The sequence below is a fragment of the Camelus ferus genome, chromosome 4, assembly GCF_009834535.1.
Source record: "Camelus ferus isolate YT-003-E chromosome 4, BCGSAC_Cfer_1.0, whole genome shotgun sequence".
Classification (NCBI taxonomy): domain Eukaryota; kingdom Metazoa; phylum Chordata; class Mammalia; order Artiodactyla; family Camelidae; genus Camelus; species Camelus ferus.
This window is the reverse complement of record NC_045699.1, coordinates 46,155,632-46,179,520: the sequence shown is the minus strand read 5'-3', so window position 1 is coordinate 46,179,520 and position 23,889 is coordinate 46,155,632. Positions and strand designations below refer to the sequence as shown.

Sequence of the window (23,889 nt, the reverse complement as noted above, 5' to 3'; positions counted from 1 at the left end):
ATAAATGAATGAATGGGTGAGCCTATGAGTCAGTGAGCAAGTGGGTGGATGGATGTATGTATATGTGGATGGGTGGATGAGTGGAAGGATGGGTGGGTGCGTGGGTGGATAGATGGATGTGTGAGTTGGTAGATGGACAGCCTAGTCATTGGGTGGCAATGGGGGAAGCCACCATACCCATAGCACCCAGATGCTCTTACTTTGATTCCCCTGTGACTGCAAAGAATGGACAGCTGACTTTCTGTGCCTGGAGTTCCTTCTTAAAACCAAGGCCACCAGAGAAGGCTGTCCCATGGACCCTTTGGTTATTTTGTCATGTGCCTACATATCCACTGGATCTATGGGGTTTAGCAGAACTCCAGGTGGCCTCAAAGAGGAGGCGTGTTCTTCTCATTCCTACCTGAGGGAGCTGTCACCAAGCCCGTAGTCACATATTACCTCATGGAGCCACAGAAACATTCTGAAAGGTGAGTGGGCAAGTCCTGTTGTACAGATGAGAAAAGGGCTCAGAAAATGCCAAATTTGCACAGCCTGCGAGAGGCAAAGCCGGTGCTGACCACGAGAGTCTGATCCCCAAAGTAGGGCTGTTGGCTCCTCGACTTGGGGGATCTGGGTTTGCTAAAGAAGGGATTCTGGGTTTACAGTTTAAAAGAAAAACTCAAACAGAAAGTAAATAAAAGTCATAAAACATAACTGAGAGGAAAGACATAAATTAAAAAAAAAAAAAAAAAAACCCCAGCCAGGAACCCAAGGGCTAAGTAATAGTGAGGAAGCGCCAGGCCAGGATAACCCTGAGGCCACAGCTCTTCCAGGCTCCCCCCACCTCTGCTTTTCAGGCCTTCCCTGCACTTTCCAGAGGATGGATAACCAGTGTCTGAACCCAGAGCCAGTTAAGATGCCCCTGGACACAGGGCAGAGGCCAGCTCGTCTGTCCTCACCCGGCTTGGGTTCAACTCTCAGCCTCTCACACCCAGACCCCTACCCCAGCCCGCAATGGGTCTTACCCACCGCCAGTCTACCCCGCGCAAGTCCGTCCTGTCCATGCTGCAGTAAAGACACCCCACCTTTGCTCAGATGCCTGCATAATCCCCCTTGCTCATAGTGAGAGGCCTCACTCCCTGGGATGGTGCCAAGGCCTCCATGAAGGACCCCGCCCCACTTCTCTGCCTCCTCTTTCAGATCTCCCCATCCAAGCCACTTACAGTTCCGCAAATGTGCCAAGACACCGCCGTGCCTCTGCCTGTGCTGGGCCTCTGCCCAGAATGCCCTGTCCTCATCTTCCTGGTGAACAGCCAACTACTTATCTTCCTCTCAAGACTCAGCTCCCACTTCATCTGCTTTCTTTGCCTTTCCTGGCCCCATCAAGGCAGAACTGCACTCTGCTCCCTGCTTCCTACTCAGGCCTCTCTGTGCCTAATGTTATTAGATCACCTGGACCCATCACTAGAGGCAATGCGCATAGGCTTCAGGGTTATGCAGATCTGGGTACAGATCCTGCCAACTTTGCTACTTACTACCTATAGAAGCCACTTAATACCTAGGAACCTGTTCCCACGTCCCGTAAAATGGGAATAATCTTCTCTACTCATGAGACTGTTAGATGACCAAGTGAGAAAAGCTCTATAAAGTACTCAGCCTGTGGTAAGCATTCAATAAATGTGATTGCTTGTTATTGCCTTTTTTCTTTTTTAACATGGCTAGTATGTAAGTTCCCTGAGGACAGGAACTGTGTCTTGCTTATCTTTGAATCACTGGTGCCCCACACCAGGCCAGTTGGAAAGATGATGATGATGAATGATTAATGATGATGAAGGAAGGAAGGGTGGTGGATGAAGGATGGTGATGAATGGATGAAGAAAGAATGAATGGATTGGGTGGGGAGCAAGAAACGGGGCTGCTGCTGTTACTAACACCTCTGATAAGCTCTTACCATTTGGTTTCCGTAAAGACTTAACTAAGATGCATGGTGGGGGGGGGGCGCCATTTGGGGGAAAGGATGGTAGAATAAGAAGAAGGTATTGTCAGTTTTCTGAAGGTGTTTCTACACAACCTAATGGTCGTGGTTGTCACGTAACCTTTGACCCAAACCTCGCCCTCTTTCTTAGTGCCCGGAGATGGGCTTGTTTCCACCAGGAACTGATGCGCACCCACAGCTCTTTTGTTCAGGATCCAGAAGGCACCTGAGTCAGCCTAATGCAGCCCAGGCTATGTGTGGGAGAGGGGATGAGGATGGGGAATGAGAGTAGAAATTTCCAAGTGTTGAGCTTTTACTTCTGGAGGCAAGAGAGGATGTTACCTCTGTCCCCTTGAGTCTGCTTTTGCCCTGACTTTTGGCTCTAGAGGCTACCTCTTATAAGTGTTACTTTGCATAGAAGTGAGTATTGCTTTACATTAACCAAGCCAGCAGGTTCCCAGCGGTTTTTGAACCTGGCAGCTTCCCTAGACTACTTAGATGGTTCAAACTCTTTTTACCCACTGAATGTTTCCAAACACATTTGAACTTGTTGGCAGAGTTTTTTACACACTGATGTTCGGGGGAGTTCTTAATCCCTGCTGCCACATCTGCCCATCCTCCTGGGAACAGAAGCATAACCAAGGCTGGCACCTGTGGCACAGCCATGCTGTGGTCATCGTGACCCCTGGTGGGTCTCCCAGGCTTGGCCCCTCTTGAACATCTGGCTGATTCCACACATTCCCACTGGAAGGAAAAGACCCAGATGTTCACAGTTTCACAGCAGAAACCTGATCTGAAATAGCAGCTGAGAAAGGAGATTTGCCAGAAATGAGAGGTAGGCAGGTATGGAGGAGGTGTTCCTGCATCCTTCCTCCCAAACCAGCCTTACCTGGTAAAACTAAAACAGGACGGTTTTGCCACCATCCATAAAGATGAGTTTGCTCCAAGGCCCTCAGGGCTGCCTCAGGTTCCTGGCGCCCTTGAAGAATGAGCAGGGACATCCATACAGTCGTACAGAGGGGTGGCATTCCACGGTTTCAGTCCAGGCTTGGCACAGCAGGGAGGGGAAGGCATGCTGGTAGCCTCTGCCTCCCACAGTCAGCAAGTCTTATGAAATAAAAAGAAAGAGATTTTATAACATAATGACCTTGAGGCAGAAAATCCGTAGCCAGAGCACATATACATCTCCATGGAATTGACAGGCAAGGTTTCCACCCTGTTGAGGAGTGGTCATTATCATGTCTCAGAGCAGAGTCCTTAAGAGCCCAAGCCAAGTTCCTCGCCCCCAGAGACACCCAGTGGTACCCATTCCCAGCACCCAGCCCTGGGCCTTTCAAGCCACTGGTACCTTTGGGGATAAATGGTGATGGTTTTTCAACAGGGTAATTAGACCAAATCAAATTCTAGTCTTCTAATGGCTATTAAATGCATCACAAATCCCTTATTGATTCTATTTAGAGAAAGAAATAAGTCCTGGCTAAGGCTCCCTGCTGGGCAGACTGGCCAGTCTCCGAAGCCTGCTTACCCAGTGGCATGTCCTGCACAGCAGTTGTGCACAGGGGGCAGATGTCAAGGACATGCAGGCAAGCGTGTTCTCAGGGACTGACTATGCGCTGGGCTCAGCTAATGTCGTTTTCTTGGCCTTCTAGGATCCGAACCACCTAAAGACAAGACCATCATCCTGGAGCAGCTTCGTAAGATCTCCCTACCTCTCTACAGCATCCTCTCTGCCCTCACCATCCTGGGAATGATCATGGCGAGCGCTTTTCTCTTCTTCAACATCAAGAATCGGAATCAGAAGTAAGCCACTCATGCCCTCCTCTCAGATAGTGCTTTCTGGGTTGACAAGCCTCACAGACAAAGTGTAGGCATCATGTGACAGGTTCTCCAGGGGCACAGGGTAGTTTTCCAAAACATGCCCCTTAGTTGCTGGAATGTCATTAGATGTTTCCTGTGAGTGTGCCCATGCCAGTGCGGACACACATTCACACGCACAGGCAGGGTTGCTGCTTGCACAGGAAGGCTGGGTTAAACAAAATTGAAGGCTCCAAGTCCACAGGCCTTCTTGGAACTTTCACTATGCTCATGCACTTCGTGATAGTCCAGGAGGAGAAATACAGGAAACAGAATTCCCCAAACATCTTTGCCCCACCCCCCACCCCAGCATCTTCCAGAAGCACTGCCCGAGGGGATCACTGAGGTCAATAAGAGCACTTCCCATCCATACAGCACATCACAATCCAGGAATAGCCTCCATCATCATCTCAGTTGACCCTTGGATAACAACCCTGAGTACAGAGGAGAGCACCAGCTAATTGTTGGAGGGCTGCTGTCCAAGGCTGCATGGCTGCATGTGGCAGAACCCATCCCCTTGGTTTCTGGTCTTGATTCCTCTTCCCCCATGCCTGGCCTTCCCTCTCTGGAGGAGAGCAGCTCACTTTCTGTTATTCTGGTCAGTTGTGGGTAGAACTGGCCACTACCCCAGACAGTGGGGTGTTTACTGAGCACAACCGACTTCTTTGATTTCCATAGCAAATCCTTGAACCCCGCTCCCTGCCTTGTTGTGGGAGCGGCTGAGCAGGGGCTCAGAGTTCAGCCGTCAGGGGCACAGCCTTGGTGCCCACCCGTGGGCGGTACAGCTCTGCCATTGTGCCCAGGAGCCATGCTGCATGACCTCCCGGGCTGCCAGGAACAAGCGCAGTTCCAAGAAGAACAGGTTTTTCTCTCTCCCTGCTTGCAAAGGAGAAACTTGGAGGCTCCAGATTTTCTGTTGTGGTTTTTGGTTTTGTTTTTTTGTTTGTTTGTTTGTTTGTTTGTTTTTTGGTAGCAGCTACTTAGTCAAACTTATTTCCTAAAGAACAAAAGGAGTTTAATTCACCTGTTGTTTTATTTATCACCAATATCACATATATTGCCACCAAAAAAATTGAAGCAAATCTCATCTACTCCGTACAAACCTTAAATGATGACCATGCCTATTAGCACTTGGCACAAGACCTGGGCACATAGTCAGCTCTTAATGTTAGATTCCCTTCCTACAAGCTGCAAGAGTTCTCATCATAACAGCAAGTTGTCCCTGTCCTTTAATTCTTTAACTACCCCCTCTTTGCCTCCTAAGGAGAATTACCATTACTCTTTCCAGTAGGCTGTTTTTCATGTGAATTTTTTGACTGGCTTTGCAGATTAAAAAATTCTGCAAAGAGATAGGAAATAAATGTCACTGATTTCAAATCTCCCTCACTTCTATCTTTCTAAATGCTTCTCATCCTTTAAGGTCCACCTCCTCTAGGAGGAAGCCTGCCCCAACTCCTGGCCTCCCTCCTCCCCAGCTTTCTATGGTATTAAGAATGAAGGGGCTTTAGCAATTTTTAGTTTGCAAAAGGACCTCCAGGGACCCAGTCTCCTCTCAGCCTCACAAATGCCCTAGGCAGTGGGACCTGTGCTTTTATAGTTGAGGAAACTCAGCCAGCTAATTGACTTGCTAAAGGTGCACCTTGTGGGGTGGCAGGGGCCAAGTGCTGGACCCAGGGCTCCCAACTCAAAAGCCTGTGAGTGGGTCACAGTTTATAGCACACTTTTTATTTCTCTACTACTTTGACACTACATTTTTTAAATGTGGAAGGATGAATATAAGTGCAGAATGCAAAAGAAAATGTTGGGGGAACAACTGACCATAATTACAATCTGCAAAAGAGCATCTGGACCACGGGGTGCCTAAAAACCCAAGACATTCTGAACGGATTGTGCTAGGGGAGCCAGGCACTGCTGCGGGTAAATTCCAGCCAACTGATGGTTTAACCTAGCCCTGGCTTGCTGTGCTTCTGGGAGCCACAGCAGGATTCCTCAAGAAAGTGAGAGAGAAGAATGTAGAGTTTGTAGAGTTTGGGAGTATAAAGAGTGCCCCCCAACAGCAGTCTGGTGAAGACAGGAGGAGAAGTTGGGGTGGGGAATCCATTGTCCACCTCCATCACCTGGTGACAGGGAGAGGTGCTCCTACTCACGCGTGTGGCCCCCTTTGTGCCCAGGACAGTGTGAGCTTCAGATAGCCAAAGTGGATACTCGCTTACCACCTGGTGACCACAATTCCTGAGCAGCCCTGAATTCTCACCTGTACACCTCCTAGATCTGGTCCACTCAGCATGGGAGATTGTGGTGTGGCCATCTCCTCCCTCACTGTGGAAGGTAGCTGAACTTAAATTAGAATTCTCTAGTTTTGGCTGTCTTCCCAGTTGCAGCCAAAAAACCCCAAAACAAACAAACAAAAAAACCCAAAAAAACAAAAAACCCTGTTGACTGAACGTCTTTGTGTAAACTAAAAATTAATGGTTGAAGAAGCTAGAAGCTGTCTCCAGAGAGGTGGTAGGTGAACTTGACTGAGGAGAAAGGGAAATCAACAACCAGAAGTGATAGCATCCGGGGTCCTTTAGTCAGAGGGAAGCAGCCCCTTGGAGGTGGCACAGTCTTGGCAGAGTGGGCAGTGGAGGAAACCAGGGCTTTCATTTTTCTCTCTCCCTCCAACTTTGGTGACAAGATACACATTCAGAAAATATGTGCTGAAGGAATAGCTCCATCTACAGTCCTGTTAACTGCAGTATCTTTCTCTTGTCAGGCTGATAAAGATGTCGAGTCCATACATGAACAACCTCATCATCCTCGGAGGAATGCTTTCCTATGCATCCATCTTTCTCTTTGGCCTTGATGGGTCCTTTGTCTCTGAAAAGACCTTTGAAACCCTTTGCACCGTAAGTCATTCTTTCTGCATGTTCCAGTGGTTTGTGATATAAGGTTTTCTTGGTGACCACAATCACCAAAAACACAGAAATGCATGAGACTACATGAACAGGCAGCAGACAGCCCGTTCAGCCATGTAGGCAATTCAACAGGGCAGCGTGGTGTAGCTTTTAGACCAGAATAGACTTATGTATTGCCGGTAAAATTAGGATCATGTATTTAACAGACCATTGCTGGGAGACAGGCTACTGAGAATGACCGGATAACCTAGAAAAGCAAGGGCGAAAAACGACCACCCGGAAACGCATCGTGCCTGGGGGCAGGGTCAGGGCTGTGTAAGAAAGAAGTAGTCTCCCCGTCGACCTCAATAATCACTACAGAGTATAAGAAGAGATGTCTCTGTAAGGGTGACTTTGAGTTGTACAAGAAAAAATAACTATCCTTATTCTCTATTTAATTGCAGTGTTTCTCGACCCTTTGTTCTCAGTTACTTTCCTAAGGAGACTTTCTAGACTTTCCTTTCTGATCATCCCCTCTTGAAATTTCAATATCAAAGATATATTGTATGTCTGTTCATATACTATACGTATAGCTATAGTTACTACATAAAAGGCTAACATTTTTTCACATTCAAGAACCAATGTTTGGCTGGAGGGGATAGCTCAGTGGTAGAGTGCATGCCTAGCATGCAGGAGGTCCTGGGTTCAACCCCCAGTACCTCCATTAAAAATAAATAAGTAAGTAAGCCTACTTACCTCCCCCTCCCCCCAAAAAATTTAAATTAAAAAAAAAAAAGTTTGCCCCCACCTTGGGAATTATATCACCACCCACTAAGAATGAATATATTTAAGAAAGCCCAAAACAGTGTAATTTGTTTACTATATTTTAGAAATATTATTTTGAAAATTAATTAACGTGTTTAAAATTTTTGATGCCTAGTTGTTGTTGTTAATTTTTTTAAGGAGTTTGTACATTAACAATTAGCAGTTATGTAGAACTATCAGTTGAAAGTAGTATTGGTTTACTTTTTAAGATGAGGATGAACAGTTGGGATTTATTTCTGGACTTTACTATGATCTCTCAAAACTGGGTTAGACATTTAGGTCTCTCCATTGTCCCAAATGCAATAATGTATCCAATTCCCTGCCTAGAGGACCAGAGCTTGAAGGGATGATTAAAGGATCAGTGTTGACCAGATTAATCCAAAAGCAACTCTTTTGTTGTTGCTGTTTTTTTTTTCTTTCTTTTTTCTTTTTTTTTAAACATTTTTTTTATTGAGTTATAGTCATTTTACAATGTTGTGTCAAATTCCAGTGTAGAGCACAATTTTTCAGTTATATATGAACATACATACATTCATTGTCACATTGTTTTTCGCTGTGAGCCACCACAAGATCCTGTATATATTTCCCTGTGCTACACAGTACAATCTTGTTTATCTATTCTGCATTTTGAAATCCCAGTTCCTTCCCACCCCCTGTACCCCTAGCAACCACAAGTTTGTATTCTATGTCTATGAGTCTGTTTCTGTTTTGTATTTATGGTTTTGTTTTGTTTTTTTAGATTCCGCATATGAGCAATCGCACATGGTATTTTTCTTTCTCTTTCTGGCTTACTTCACTTAGAATGACATTCTCCAGGAACATCCAGTTTGCTGCAAATGGCGTTATGTTGTTGGTTGGCTGAATAGTATTCCATTGTATAAATATACCACATCTTCTTTATCCAGTCATCTGTTGATGGACATTTAGGCTTTTTCCATGTCTTGTCTATTGTAAATAGTGCTGCTATGAACACTGGGGTGCAGGTGTCATTTTGAAGTAGGGTTCCTTCTGGATATATGCCCAGGAGCGGGATGCCTGGGTCATATGGTAAGTCTATTCCTAGTCTTTTGAGGAATCTCCACACTGTTTTCCACAGTGGCTGCACCGAACTGCATTCCCACCAGCAGAGCAGGAGGGCCCGCTTTTCTCCACAGCCTCTCCTATTGCTGTTTTCTTTTTAAGTGTTAAGAGCAATGTAGGCCCATGTAGTCTCTTTTAAAATCTGTGTTGCCACTGCTGGACGATTATGGAGAGAAAGTTGGCAGCCAGAGATAAACAAGGGGAGGGACCTCTTAAAAGTGCTGCAGGTCACCGCCCACACCTTGGACTTTCAGGGCTGCCTGGGGTCCCTAGACTCTGGGACAGCATGTGGGCAGGAGGGAAGCCCCGGAGCACGTGATGATGCTCCCCTGAGTCCTGCGGGTGATCACATTGGACTGACTTGTTAACGTTACCAGTAACCTCAACGTGAGTTGTCCAGCAACTGACGTGCGCAGAACGTGTACTTGGTCTGAAAGATTCCATTTGAGAAGTGCGTGGTCAAGCCCCCAGTACCCCAGGGGGTCTCTGGGGTGCTCAGCCATCTCTCCTCCCTGGGGTGGGTCTGGAGGGCAGTCAGACCCCACGTGCTCCAGGACTCACCCAGTTCGATCTTCCTACTAGAGAGATTTTTATCCAAGCCCACTCCTGCCCCCCTTCTTTATTCTGCCCTTCTGGGGGTTAAGGAGGTGAACTCAAGAGTCACAAGTCCCCCATGTGCCTAGCATCAGGGTGCCTGGAGTCAGCTTCCAAAGAAGCTGAGCTGCTCAAAAGTCCTTGTGAGTGTGGTTTAGCAGTTTGTTCCCTCAAAAGTGTGACCCCCTGGCATGAGGATGGTGTCCGTGGCTTGTGTCCTGCTCACTAGGGAGGGTGTGAAGCCCCTGAAGTCCCCTTCATTGCTGCTTCAGCATGACTTCTGTGCCCTGTGGGCCTTGTGATCTCATGGGTGCCATGTGTGTCCAGCTTTCCTGGATAGTGGTGAGGCTGAGGGAGGGGCTGCTCTCAAGGCACCCTGAAGAAGCTAAGTGAAGAAAGTTGGGTTTCCTTCTCCCTTTCGTGCCCAGGTGCCCTCTCCAAGTTTAAGGAGACCATGATGATGGTAATAATGAAAATGGTACTTGATGGTAATGGTAATAATGAAAATACCAAATGGGGGCCAGTTTGGTAACTTCTCATTTACACGGTGCTCTGGGCTCTCAGTGGCATCCCCGAGAGCTGAGACGCCCACCTTGGTCTCCCAACCGAGGAGAATCAGGGGGCAGAGCTCCACCCAAGTCCCTCCCGGGGTCCCTCTCTCCAGGTCCTTGTCACTTGTGCCTGCCACCTGGGAACACATCAGCTGGCCCAAGGTCTAGTCTTTGGTGCAGAGACGTGAGGCCCAGCCCTTGGAGGGTCTCTGCCTCTCAGAAAAGAGCTCCTGACACCTCACCCTGCTCATAAGCCAAATGCTGTCAGAGCACAGGTGCTTCCTGGAGTTTGCCCCGAATCCTCCAAACGCTGGGTGACGCAGGCTAGGGAGCCAGAACGGGGACATCCCCCACACCCGGTGTTTTCTTTTAATGAAGCCTGACATTCTGCTCTGGGAGTCGCGCTCATTTGTGTGAGAGGAAGGCTGTCCTGGGAAGCCTGGCAAGGCGATATGAATAAATCATAAAGCACTTTACAAATCAGCATTAGCTGGAACACGAAGGCTCTGAAGATGCTCCGGCCTGCTTCTCCCCGCCCCGAGGATTCATTTATTTGCAGTAAGGGCTGTTGCAGAGGCTCTGCAAAGGGGAGCTCACATTCCTGACTGTGATGGGGAGGGGAGGCATAGATTAACTACTCTGGATTGAATTGGGTCAGCACGAATGTGTACATGCGTTAGGACCGGGATCACTTATTTAATAGTTCCCAATATAGCTCAGAAGAGGAACTGAAATCTCACGAATTTGGAGTCTAAGTGCCAGCCCCCAATGGGTGCAATTTGGATTGTCCTCCACCTGCTATTCCAAGGGGCTCGGCTCCTTTATTTCACATGGTGCCTTGGATTCTCCTCTCTGGGCCTGGAAGATTCTCCCAGTAAACTCCCAGGGTGGGGAGACGGAGATGGAAGCAGAGCCGCCTAGCCCAGCGAGCACAGATCTTCAACAGCCGGGGTTTGACTCCCACGTCCTACACTTCCTACCTCTTGGCAGTGGTGGGTGACTTACCTCTCTGAGCTTCAGTTTTGTAATGTATAAAATGAGCACGATGAATCCCCATGCAGGATCGTGGAGTGGTTTGAACAACTATTCAGAGGAGCTGCCTGGAGCATAAGGCAAGTGTAGGGTCAAGGGGGAAGGCATCTTTCTCCCCTTCACAGTGTAATCTCCTGGCATCCCAGGAAATCTTAATGGACAAGGTTATAAAGTGGAACATGAAGCCAGCTTCATATGTGGAGCAATTGAAGTCACAGTTCAGTCTGTTCTGCTGCCACATGAATGCGACTTTTTTTCCCCTTTTGGTTTTCAATATAGAAACTAAACACAACGATAAACCGTGAACGTTCCCTTAGGAAGAAACCTGTGACAATCACTAAATGGTCTGCTCAGAAGACAGCGGGGTGGGCGCCCGTGTGAGCATGCACACACACGCACGTACGCACACAGAGCTAGGGAAGCAGTTACACTTGGTTCCCATCCCCCGCTCCCTCTGACCCTTTCAGGCATCTTCCCAGCCTAGTTTCAGCAAGTCTTGCAAACAGCTCCAGCTACACCGTGCTGTCTCCCTGGACACTGTGTGGGTAGTGGAATCACCATAGCAACTTGGCCCCTGTGGGCACAGAGCTGCCTAGGAGGACCACGCTGGGCGTGGGCCAGAGCCCCAGTGCCAGGGGGATGGGAGGGCCTGTCTGCTTCCAGCTTAGGAGACTCAGGAATCCCAGTCCCTGGCAGCCCAGAGAGGGAGCTGGTGGGTGAGGAAGGGAAAAGGTACTTGCCTTCCTTGTGGAATCCTAGGCAGAAAGCCACACACGAGCATGGAAGAAGGGACGCTGCAGTGAGGACGAGAAGACCTTTGATCGAAGGTGGGCCTTTGGTCCCAGCACAGGTCTCAGCAGCTTCTGGGGTGCTCAGAGCAATCCTGGGGGTGGAGATGTTCAGCAGTGCCCTGTTAACTCCCCAATCCTGTGCCCTCATAAAACTCAGCACTCTCTGCTCTGACCTGTGAAGAGCCAGCCGCCACATGCTGCCTTCCCGTCAGTCCCCAAAACTGCCTGACAAAGGTCAGATTCACTGTCCCCACTTCACAGGAGAGAAAACCGAAACTCTGTCACACGTGCGAGCTGTCAGGACTGAGGTTTGGAACTAGCCATGTTGAACTACAAAGATGTCTGAGACATTTCATTCATTTTTTTAGGAAATATTTTTTGTTGTTGTTAGCTGGTTTATACCAGGAAAAACAGGTCAACTAAATTCTTAGGGATGTGGTCAACATTTATCCCAACCAAAATTTTTGTCCATTCATACTTTTTAAAATTGGGTTATATAGTCATTCCTTTACAGTATTCATAGGGAATTGGTTCCAAGAACCCCCGCAGCTACCAAAATCCAAGGATGTTCAAGTCTCTTATATAAAATGGTGTGATATTTGCATATAACCTACGCAGTCCTCGTGTATGCTTTAAATCATCTCTAGATTACTTACAATACCTAATACAATGTAAGTGCTATGTAAGTAGTTGTAAATCCAATGTAAATGCTATGTAAATAGTTGCTGGTGCTCCAAATCCAAGTTTTGCTTTTGGGGACTTTCTGGAATTTTTTGAAAAAATATTTTCAATTTGCTCCCTGTTGGTTGAATTCGCAGATGTGGAACCCACAGGTAGGGAGACTTGACTGTAATTCATATACCATAACATTTACCCTATTAAGGTGTATATATAATTCAGTTGTCTTAGTATATCTATTCATTCATTTTTGATATGTCCCCAAAGTATATCAGAGTGCCTGGCATATAAGACAATTTCAGTTTGACTGCTCACTTTCAAATCCCAATGACACTACTTCCCAGCTATGTGACTTGAAGTTACTTACCATCTCCTCTTTAGTTTAGTTTACTCTTCTGTAAAATGGCCATAATCATAGGGTTGTGAAGATTAAATGAGATGGTACATTAAAGCACTTGGCGCCTGCCACATAGGAAGGTTCAATAAATGTTAGCCATAATCATTATGAATGAATGAATGGAATGAGTGAATGATGGGCCTACATCTGGATAATTGTGTTCACTTGTGAACACTGCTAAGAGAGGTGCTGATAGAGCAAGGTAAACTTGGCATGAAGAGGAGCCTGGAGAATTGGGGTTGGCCCTTGTTGATTGGGCGTGGGTACGTCCGTGGCAGCTCCTGGCCTTACATACCCTTGCTCTTCTAGAACTGGGTCAGGAACGGATTCAGGGCCTGCCCAAGTCAAAGCCAAGCTGCGACACCTCTGCCACCTTGAGTGTTGGAAGGGGCCTCGGGGCGGGCTGCGAGGGAGGTAAGAATGACGTGGGTGGGACCTCTGAGGGCGCGTGGACATGAGTCCCCAGTCATTGGAATCTGTCGTGAGAATTAGGAGAAGCCAGTTCAGCCCCGGGCTCAGCTTTATTTCTCATCTGCCTCTGCTTGCTGAGAATCCTGACTCTTTTATTTATTTCTCTTTTTTTTAACTTTTTATTAAAGTAAATGTAGATATACACATACACATTTCATAAGTGTATAGCTCAATGAATTGTCACAGATTGGACTCAGCTGTGAATCCAGATGAAGAAAACAGGCCATAACCAGCATCCCCGAAGCCCTTCCTGTCCCCTTCCTATCAGCACCCCCCCCCCAAGAGTAACCACCATCCTGACTTCCACCTGGCACAGACAGTGCTGCTTAGAGGGCACGTGAATCACTTGGAGCCCTTGGCTCAGATTCCTGCTAGGGCCCCAGGGGAATCCACCTTGCCCTCTAGGGGGTGCTTACCCCGGAGTGGGTCTGGGGTCTCAAAGCTGCCTCCAGGCGAAGAAGCAGATTCCAGCTCAGCAGGTGTGGGATGAATTGGAGATGCTGCAGCTCTAACAAGCTGCCAGGTGATGTGGATACTGCATCCACAGACCACAAAGTAGCGAGGTCAGGATTAGGACTCATGCTTTATTTTTGAGTTTGTCTCTCGGAGACTGATGATGTAAGAGAAATGGAAGCACCAGAACCCTTGTTCCATGAGGATCGGCTGGAGTAGGAAGAGGGATCTTGGGCCTCCACCCTGGAATCCCAGGAAGCAGGGCTGTCCCATCATAGGAGGCAGGGCTGGATTCTAGGGCCTGAAGCGCATTCTCCACCATCTGCTCACAAGAGATGTATGAATGAGCTCTGGATGGGCAGCTGCTGGAAAGGATGGAGTCGTGGTGGCCCAGACACTGATTGGGAAGCATGACATCTTCTTCCAGCCCTCCCAGAGATGCTAGGATTTTATAACTCTGTCTCAAAAGTCAAAGGCTACCTAGGAACACTCACTGGCCTCCCAGTAAATTCAAGCCTAGTAGGAATTAGGAATTAGTGATATTTTCATTTAAATGACCATAAATATCTGTGTTTTGGTTTTTTTTGTTTTTTTGTTTTTTTTTTTTTTTTGCTCAGGGATTTCTTTCTGAGACAGTTGAGAGATAACCTGATGTAATAATATAGTTTGGAGGTTGTTTCAGCATGTCATCCCATGCTTTGGTGGCTGGCCATGGTAAAGTACTTTGTACTGGCCTTTTAGCTCCAGACAACAACGCCTTTCCCTCCGCCTCGTAGTAATGGAGCTCTGGGGCTTGTTTTTGGATAGTCGGGGTCTTCCTTACCCATCTTCTCACTATTGATTATCTGGGGTGAACAGTCAGAATGAAACAAAAGGCCCTTTTAGGAACCCTTCTGGACAGCGGGAAAGCAGCTCACCCCGCAGCATCCAGCCAGCTGCCAGGGCTTCCTCCGCCCTCTGACTTCCTGGCCTGGGGCCCACATGCCAGAGACCTGGAGCCTGGCAGCCCCAGTCGTCCGTCAGAACAGACCTGCAGGAGAGGCTGTGTGTCCCTTTCCTGCTAGTCCCCAAAAGAGCCATGAAAGCCCTTCACTCTGCCAGGCAGGCCTTCCCAAAATCGATTGAACAAGTGGCTGAGCAGAACTATTCCGGGCATAGATTTTTCCTTCCATCTAGAGATGTGCTCTAATTGTTTTTCCCTTTTTTATAGTCGAGACTGAGATGGGCATTGCCTGGCTAAAGTTCCCCTCCCCCATGGATGCATGTCAGGGCTGTGTGAGAGGGGCCAAGAACTTTATGGCTGAAGAGAGAAAAGGAAAGACATTAACGTTAGAAGAGTAAATATGTTCAAGACTTTGGGAGAGGAAGCGAAGTAGCTGTTTGTCTTGTGATGATAAATCAGTGGAGGCTTGTATTAGAGTTGACATTTTGGAAACAGAATCATTAGAGCCCACAGAACCTTCTAGTTGATTTGGCATCATAAGAGCTACGCGGAAGGAAGATCATCAAATGAAACGTCGCTCGGTGCTGGAAATGCCCCTATAGTACCATGACAGGGAGTCCTCCAGGCTCTGCTTAAATCCATGTGGCGATGGGGAGCTCACTACCTCACAGACAGAATATTGCATTGGGAGGAAGGGACCATCCATAAACTCAGCCTCTTTTGCCGTCCAGCACTCCAGTTCTCTGTGTGCTCTTCCTTTCCTGTGCTTGTTCGGGCTCGACTTGTACATTTTAGGTGACAAATGGTTCATTACCTCCTAAGCAAGCCCACCCAGCCCAATCACCCCTCAAACCAGAGATTTAAAGGTGGGCTGTGTAGGACCCACCTCCCAGTAGTACCATTTCATGGGAGAGGCAGGCAGGTTATCAGGTAGACATCTCAGTGTGACCAGCACAACAGAAACATGCATGAGGGCAAGGTCTCGAGGAGGAGGCAGCCATGACCTCCTTGTAAGGTCTGGGAGGGCTTCTCAGAGAAGGTGGTCCATGAGTCTGGTTTTCAGAGGACAAACGAGAATTTGTAAAGGAGTTTAGAGAGAAGATGGCATTTTGAATGGAGGAAATAGCCGGTGCCAGGCCCACAGTGTGAGCCAGTGTGATATGTGGGGACATTTAAACAGCATAGAATTTCTTGGAAGTGAAATGCTATGTGAGGAATGACAGGAGGGGTACTGTGGGGTGGGGCACACCCTGCTAAGAATCTGGAGTTCAGCCTGCAGGCTCGGTGGGGCAGTGAAGGGTTTAAATCCAGGGAGACTTGCTTAGATTTGCACTGAAGAACAGTCTCTCTGGGTGTCGGATGAGCAGGAAGCGAAGGAGAGGCGGGGAGACCAGCTGGAGGATCCCCCAGCTGTCCAGTGAACAGTGACAAGGAAGCCATGGACAAAAAGAAGATATTGATCAAGAACTCAGCCCTTTACACCACCTTCTTTCATCTCATCAGCACAACCACTCCATGAAGTCAGAGGCATTATTATTATCCCATTTCACAGATGAGGGGATCAAGGCTCAAAGAGGTCGTGTGACCTGCCCCAGGTTCACGTAGATAGTGAATGACAAAGCCAGGACCTGAACCCATGTCAGTCTGCCTCCAGAGGCCCTGCTCAAATGACAAATCTGGATGGCACCCCGGGAACACAGAGGAAGGGAGTACTCACGAGAGACAGGGGATGAGATGGCCGTGAGGCACAGCCCTGGCCACAAACAGAGCCCACCCCCGTGCTTCACAGGGAGAGACTCCAGTGCAGGGACTACCTGCAGAGGTGTAGGTGGGGTTAAGGAAGCAAACACAGGTGTTGAGGCCACCACACAGGAAGCCCTTGCCACTCCTAGGCCTGCAAAAGTAGAGAGAGGAGTGTCTCCCTGAGCCCAGACAGGGCCAGGACCGTGTGAGGGGCCCAGAGACACAGCACAGAAGCAGTGGCCACAGGGAGCACATACCCATCTTCTCTCTCCTAGCACCTGCCAGTCTCCTGATCGTGCCTTCCAGATCCAGCTGGAAGCCAGGAGGTCATGGAGCCCGAGAGGCACAGGCAAGGGGCTCCACCTGTCAGAGCATGGGAAGGGCAGAGAACTGCTCTGGGGGTGGTGCAGCAGAGGGAAATGGGCTTGGGGGCTGAATAGGAGACTGAGGGTGAGAGGAGGTTCCCAGGAGGGCTTTCAGGTCCCTAACTTAGGTGACAGGCAGATAGTGGTACCATCCCTGAGTCAGGAGGAAATGGAGCTGCTCAACAGAAGGGCTCATGGGCTCAGCTTGGGCTCTGGAGTGTGAAGGTTTTGTGGGACACCTAAGTGTCACTTAGGTTTCCAGTGACAGTGGCATATCCAGGTCTGGAGCTCAGAAGTGAGGTAGGAGCTGGGGAAGAGCTAAGGGAATTATCAGCACAAAGAAAAGGATTGAAGCCTAAGGGTGGGAGTGATAACCCAGGGAGAGCCCTTTTAGGACAAAGAGGGTCCAGTACTGAACCCCAGGGTCCATTTCCATCCTAAAAAGATGGTGGAGGAGTGGAGAGAGAAATAAGACCTCCTTTTGCAGCGGCCTAGGCCAGGGATGACCCTGAGCGAGGCAGCCTGACATGGGCGGCTCTGCTGGTGGGGGTTCCACTGTCCTGCTTTCAGAATATTTCTTCTAGTGTTGTTTCATCGTTGTCTGAAGAGCTTTCTCCAAATGGGATGTGAACCACTGGGATCATCTTGTAGAAGAATATATTACAGCTTTTATTTACTTTTTATGTAGAAAAAATGGAAGAAATTAAACGGTACTAAGATTTAATACTTGGGCTGACACTGGGGCTCAGTGGGTGTGTCTAGTGGTCTCATGCAGGAGCTCTCCTGAGAACAGAGTGGTGGGTCAATCCGTGACACCAGCCAGCCACGGGGCATTGTGTCCAGGGTCCGCAAGACAGCCCCCAGTTCAGTGATTCACTAGGGCTCGGCGTATAATAGTCCTCACGGTAATGATTAATCACAGAGAAAGAACATAAAGCAAAATCAGCAAAGCAGAAAAGGCACATGGGGCGAAGTCAGGGGGAATCAGGTGCAAGCGTCCAGGAGCCTTTCCCAGTGGAGTCACACAGGACGCACTCAATTCCCCAGCAACGAATTGTGACAACACATGAAATATGTACCAGGGATGCTCACTAGACACTCAGCACCCAGGGTATTTACTGGGGGCCGGTCACCAAGGTACCTTATGCTGAGCACACAGCACGATACCGGGCTCCCAGAAGGAAGGCAGGTGTGCAGCATAAACCACACCGTTGGCACAAATCGTTTTTGTTCAGGCACAGAGCCACTCTTGTTATTGAGGGAATGGGGAAAACTCTCCCCAAATCCAAATTCTCAGACACCAGCTAGCGGGCCGACTTTGCCAGCAGGGCTTTGAAAGCTCACCTTTTCTGCCAGGGTAACTCCTTTCTGCCCAGGCGTCCTCACCCGTTCTTTGCTTTCAGTTTATGGCAACATACTGCCATGTCCAGATGCCAGGTTAAATTTGTATTATTGTGTTTTAACTAACTTTATCTCATTGATATGATTGAGTCCTAAGGAATTTGGCCCTACAAAATAGATCAGTGGCCTGGAAATGATTACTCCAAAGAAGACATAAGTCAAAGCAAATACAGTAACGTGAAGCACATTGGGGTGATACTTTATAGGAGAACATTGTCTGCCACATTATGAGGTAAAAGTAATGATGCTATTTCATTTCTTACCATCCGTTTTTAAATGTCCACCTTCTGTATATGTTCATGTTTAAAATTGTTTTTCTGATAAGAGAATATGGTCAAAACGCTTGGAGGGCATTGGCCAGAACAACCGTGGCAACCATTAGCTCTGAAAGTGTGCTGAGATCAGCGAGGAGAGTGTTCTCAGGCTGGCCAGCCCCGCCCACAGGTGTGTCCTGTCCCTCTGACCTCTGCCTCCAGGGCAGGGAAGAACCTGATTGGGGTCAAGGAGGCTGAGGAGGAGCTGGCATGATGTGAGGGAGAGAGGGCTGCACTGAGTGGCGTGGTTGAGAGAAATACCTTAAACACCCTGAGTCTCAGTTTCTTCATCTACAAAGGGGTTTTCTCACTCAACTGATGGATTCAAAAAATCACCTTGGTGTTGGTTGTTGCTGTGGTTTTATTTGTGTGTTTCTATCATTATATACTAAGTTTCTGGCCTAGTAATACTTACTGGATGAACAGATGAACGAATAAATGAATGAATGAATGAATTAGATGATCTGTAAGGTCCTTTGCAACTCTGACAGACTAGGAAAGTGTGATCCAGTCATTGAATAAGGTCTAAATTCCCAGTAATTGTCTCCTTCCCAGTCCCTGTTCTGTTTACTTTTCTTGCATCCCTGTATTTTAATACGAGTGATGATGTGGCCCTCCAAGACCTTCTTTAAAGTACTGTGATTCATTCTTGCCTGTCAGAAATTTTTGAAATTTAAAAAAAGAAGAAGGTTAGGTCCCCGCCTGTGCCATTGTCAGCATTCACACCTCAGATGTCTGTGTTTCTGAGCAACTGCTGTAACGCTGCTGGTCTTTCTTACGGGTTGTCCTTGCCTCTACCCAGCCAGTTCCTATTTTTACAAATCAAATGGAAAGGGAAAATGTTCTGTCTCTGGAAAGCTGGAGAGCCAAGTCACTGGAATAGAAAGGCAGGGCGAAGGGACTCCATGAAGGGAGTGTGTCTGGGAACCTCCTACCTAACCACCCGCAGCCTGGGGCTGGACGGGGCCGGTTGAGGCCGGGCAAACCTGCTGGACTGACTCCTCTGGACACGGAGACCCTGGCTGTCTGCTCCAGCCTGGCTGTCTCTCTCTCCCTACCATATCCCTCTTCCTGCTGTGTTCAGTGGAGGAGGCTCAGGGGCCTTTCAGAGAGAATTTAGCTCAGCAGAGCTGAGGAGAGCAGAAGAAAGACCACAGCTGAGAACTGGAGCTCACAGAGCACGCAGCCTTTTTGTCCCAGGGAGTGGGAGGCCCCAGAACTCAGTGGTGCACAGCTGAGGGCTGGGCCATGATACGGGGTCCAGCCTGGAGCTGAGGAATCTCCAGGGTCTTGGAGAGTGTCCAGACCAGCCAGTGACGTTGGAACTGGGAGAGGCTGGGGTCTGGCCAAGGGTCTGGCCAAGGTGGTAGTGCAGGTGGGGAGTAGGCACCTGGAAGGCCTCCAAGACCTAACATATGGCGGCTGGCCATCCCAGCCTGCATGAATCAGGCTGTAGGCTCCTATCAGGGCTGATAGTTCCCAGCAGCCACTGGCCCAGGGCTAGAGATCAAGGCACACTTTAGTCCTGGGGAACAGGTAAGAGCCAGATAGGACGTTAGTCGTGAGCAGGAAGCCAAGGTCTGAATGTGGGTTCAGTGGCCAGGCTGGCCTGGTGCTGAGTAACCAAACTCCTGAGGTCACGCAGAATGATAGGCCATGGGGGGCTGGGACTGGGGGCTGAGCAGTAGGACCCAGGCAACATCATTCCTGTCTTTCTCCAAAGACCCAAGGAAACAGGCCCCTGCTGGGAGTGGGAAGGTCACAGCCCTTCCCCCTGGCCTTCCTCCTAACTGAGTCCCTCATGATGGCCATGAGCTGGGCTGGTGCAGCTGCCAGTCAGGTGTCCCCAAGGCCAGCTCTGGCCAAGTCCTGCACTGCTCTACCAGAGTGGTGGGGTTGCTAGCACTGGAGAAGAGCCATGCAGGCTTGTTGTCCTGCCCAGTCTCAGCCCCTGTGGCCCAGTGCCCTTCCCTACCCGCTGCCCACAACCCAGGAGCTGGGAGGTTCCTGGAGCCACCTGGTCTCCTAGAGACTCGGGTGAGGAGACAGAAATGAGTGATTATGTTCACCTCTGCAGGCATGTCTCCCCACATTAGAAGGCTGTCAAGGAAGGTGAGGGAAGACCAGAGAGCTGCCCTGAAACACCTTTGTGACCCCTCAGTGGTCCTGGGGGCCCTCTGTGCCTCTCTCTGTGACTGGTTCCCTCTGGGCTGTGGGCCCATCAAAGGCAGGATTTGACTCTCATGTGCCTCTGCGCCCAGGGGCCTGGGTCTGGCAAGTGGCCAGTAGAACCAAACGTCTGTCAGACTGAAACGTGATTGAAGGACCATTGGTGCTGGTAAAACTCTACAGTATGTAAAGCAGAGCAACACCATTTAGAGTCCCCTTGTTGGAGCCACCTGGGAGATGTTAATGCCTCTGTTTTCTCACGGCCTCTAGGTCAGGACCTGGATTCTCACCGTTGGCTACACAACCGCCTTTGGGGCAATGTTTGCAAAGACATGGAGGGTCCACGCCATCTTCAAAAATGTGAAAATGAAGAAGAAGGTAATCCTGCCTTCTATTGCAGGGTGTTTATAATGTTCAATTCGTATTTATTTAATGAAGATTTGTTAGGCACCTACTATGTGCCAGGCACTGGGCTATTTGCTTTGGATTCAAGCTACACACAACCTTCCCCACCTCCCGACTCCCACCCCCAACACCTTCAGGCTCCTGGGGAAATCAGACAGCTAACAAAGCATTTACAATGCAAGATGATAGGGGCTGGTTGGGTGTATATGGGGGAAACTGGGGTACAGCACTCAGGGAAGGCTTCCTGTAGGAAGTGATGGCTATGCTAAGACCTGGAGGGTGACTGAGAGGCAGAGGCTGGGGAGTTTTCAAGCCCCGTAGAGGGAACCGTGTGCACGGAGGCTTAGGGGAGGGGATGGGGGTGTTCACGGGGCACAGGGTTTGTGGAGACAGAGTACAAGAGGGGGCTTCAGGGAAAGGCAGGAGGTACGGAATCTCAACTTTAACTTATGGGCAATGAAGAGCCCTTGAAAGAGGAGAGTAGAAACAGGGCAGAGGCCTGATTTAATGCTTCCACTTTCGAAGAGGCCCTAGAGGACAGGAGCCCTCTGCCTTCGTGGGGGAGGAAAGCATTTGCCACCCGTGTGGTTGGCTCTAACCATCGTGTTGATTAAGCTTGACTCTTAGGATGTAGTCATAGCGAAACTTTCTCCAAACTGTCATTTTAACCCTTCTGGTGGCTGGTGCTCTTTTTCCCTTGCTCCTGGTTAAAAATTCAGGCAAGTCTAATGGCTTTGAGGTCCTTTGGTCAACAACTAATATATGTGGAGTCCATCGTAATATTCAAAATGGGTGAAATACTTCCCCAGTTGGCCATTTGTGGCTCCTTTCCCAGGCACATGGCAGTTCCCCAACTCCTGGGCTCCCTGGTCCCCCCAGCTTGTCTTGGACACAGCTCTCCCTCAGCTGGGCCCACATCCGGTGCTCAGGAAACACTCCGACATCCTTCTCTCCTATAAACTCAGGGACTGTGGTTGGTCCCACTGGAGCAGCTTTGCCTCTTCTGCTCCACCCGGGGCTCCATTTAGAGGGAGGAAAGAGCCCAGCTCTGCCACCCCACTGCCTGTGCTCACCTGGAAGGCCCTCCCCTCGCTGGGCCTCAGCAGCATTTGTGACAACTCCTTCCTGTCTGTAAGATGAGGAGCCTGGCCACCTAGTCCTTCTCAGACCTGACTGCACTTTATAATCAAATGGGAGCTTTTAAAAACTGCAAGTAACCCAGCTCAGGCCAGCTGAAACCACATCTCCCTGGCTAGAGCTGAGCATCAGGAGTTATTAGACTTCCCCAGGGAACTCTAATATGCAGCCAGGGTGGAAGACCTGTGGTCTAGATCAGAGCTACTCAGAGTGCGGGCTGGACCAGCAGGATCATGGGCATCACCTGGAAGCTTGTTAGAAATGCAAATTTTTAGGACCCACCCCAGCCCTAAGAATCAGATCCTGGGGTGGAGCCCCGAAACATGTGTTTTCACCAGCCCTCTCTGTGAAGCTGATGCTAGCCAAAGTTTGACAGGCACCAGCTCACTTCTGGGGCCCCTCCCAGTCTGCGGCTCTGGTTAGAGATGCTCGGCTATTTATGACAACTCCGTCCTGGGTTTGAAGAATCAGTGTTGTTTCTTCTGTGTCAGTATGTGGTTCATGCATATCATTTTCAGTAATGAAGGACCGGCCTTTATGTTCCATTACTTACGTGATCACTAAGCCAGAACACTTGGATTCTTCGGTAACAATTGACAAAGCGTGCTGGGGAAGACTTTAGGAGTTCAGTTGTCTGAAAGCCCCATGGGAGTTGGAGCTGTGATGTGGCCACAGCCGCTGCATTGCCTGAGCTGAGGGGACTCCACCCCCGGGGTGTCTGGGCAAAGTGAGAGCCCAGGGAGGTCGTGGGCCCAGGCGTCCAGGGAGGGGGCCTGTCTGAGAAACTGCTTTGAGTACAACAGAAAGGCTTTGAGTGCAAGATTTGGTCACCAGTTCAGTCTGTGGTGAAGATGATTTAAGCCAGATGAACACACATTCCGGTGTGAGACACTTTTTGCTCTAGGCTTTCCAGTTATTCCAGGAACAGCCTTGTGGCCCTACAGCGGAGTATCGTTTATCAACCAAATTAGAGGAGGTTAAGAGTGTAGAAGAGAGATTTATACCTTACACAGATCAAAAATTCAAGTCCAGGAACCAGATGGTTTTGAAAGAGTTGTGGCAGTTGTGGGACAAAACTAGGATTGAATTCTCCATGACTCCAACCTTTTATATAGCCAGGATTGGTTTTTACTGTCATTACTTTGTTTTATTATTTTTTAAATTTAGACTTTTTTTTAAATGGGCCCCTTAATTTTTTTTTCTGACACATACAAGATTTACCTAAATTTGTAAATGCGATCACACACTTTTTTTCATAGTCTTTTTATCTTTTTCTTCCTTCCCTGGCTTCCACCTCGTTTTCCCTCCACCTACGATGTCACACCCTTCCCAGACACACATACACAAACTTCACCCCATATGGCTACATTTTAAAAGACATTAAAAGAAAAGAAGCCCATTAAAGGAAGTATTGACATGTGGTGACTTAATGCTTCCAAATTCAATGTTTTTATAGTATGTTACCATTTTTTCCTAAAGACCAATTATAAAATCTTGAATTGAGAAGCCCCACTACTATAGTATTTATTCTGCCTCTTATATTTACTAGAACCAAATTGAAAGTTTGAGAGAGAGCAGTAACTCGGAGATGAGGTCTTCCCTTCTGGGGACAGGTGTTTTTTTGAGGACAAAGAAAGCTCACTACAAGTATGACTTGATACTGTTGCAGACAGTAACATGGGACTGTCCCCTCGGACTTTCATCCAGACTCAGCTTCAGGAAAATGCTGAGAGAGCACCATCATCTGACTGATGGCAGGAAGGCAGGGCCGCTGTGCTGAACGAACAACTCTAGGGGGCACCATTCACACTGTATTCCCTCTGGAATGGCGTCCCTGAAAGTAGGCAGTTAGCTGG

At 48.6% G+C, this 23,889-nt stretch overlaps 1 protein-coding gene across 3 annotated transcripts in view; it reads left to right on the top strand.

Annotated features, from left to right (window-relative positions):
• The window catches only part of GABBR2 (gamma-aminobutyric acid type B receptor subunit 2), a 352,698-nt gene that overhangs the window by 271,914 nt on the left and 56,895 nt on the right, over window positions 1–23,889 (top strand). For all 3 annotated transcript variants that reach the window (XM_014559751.2, XM_006185246.3, XM_032478052.1), the window contains 3 exons: window positions 3,604–3,754; window positions 6,564–6,696; window positions 20,762–20,869. In XM_014559751.2, the coding sequence (XP_014415237.1) occupies window positions 3,604–3,754; window positions 6,564–6,696; window positions 20,762–20,869 (392 nt within the window). The remainder of the gene's footprint in view (window positions 1–3,603; window positions 3,755–6,563; window positions 6,697–20,761; window positions 20,870–23,889) is intronic.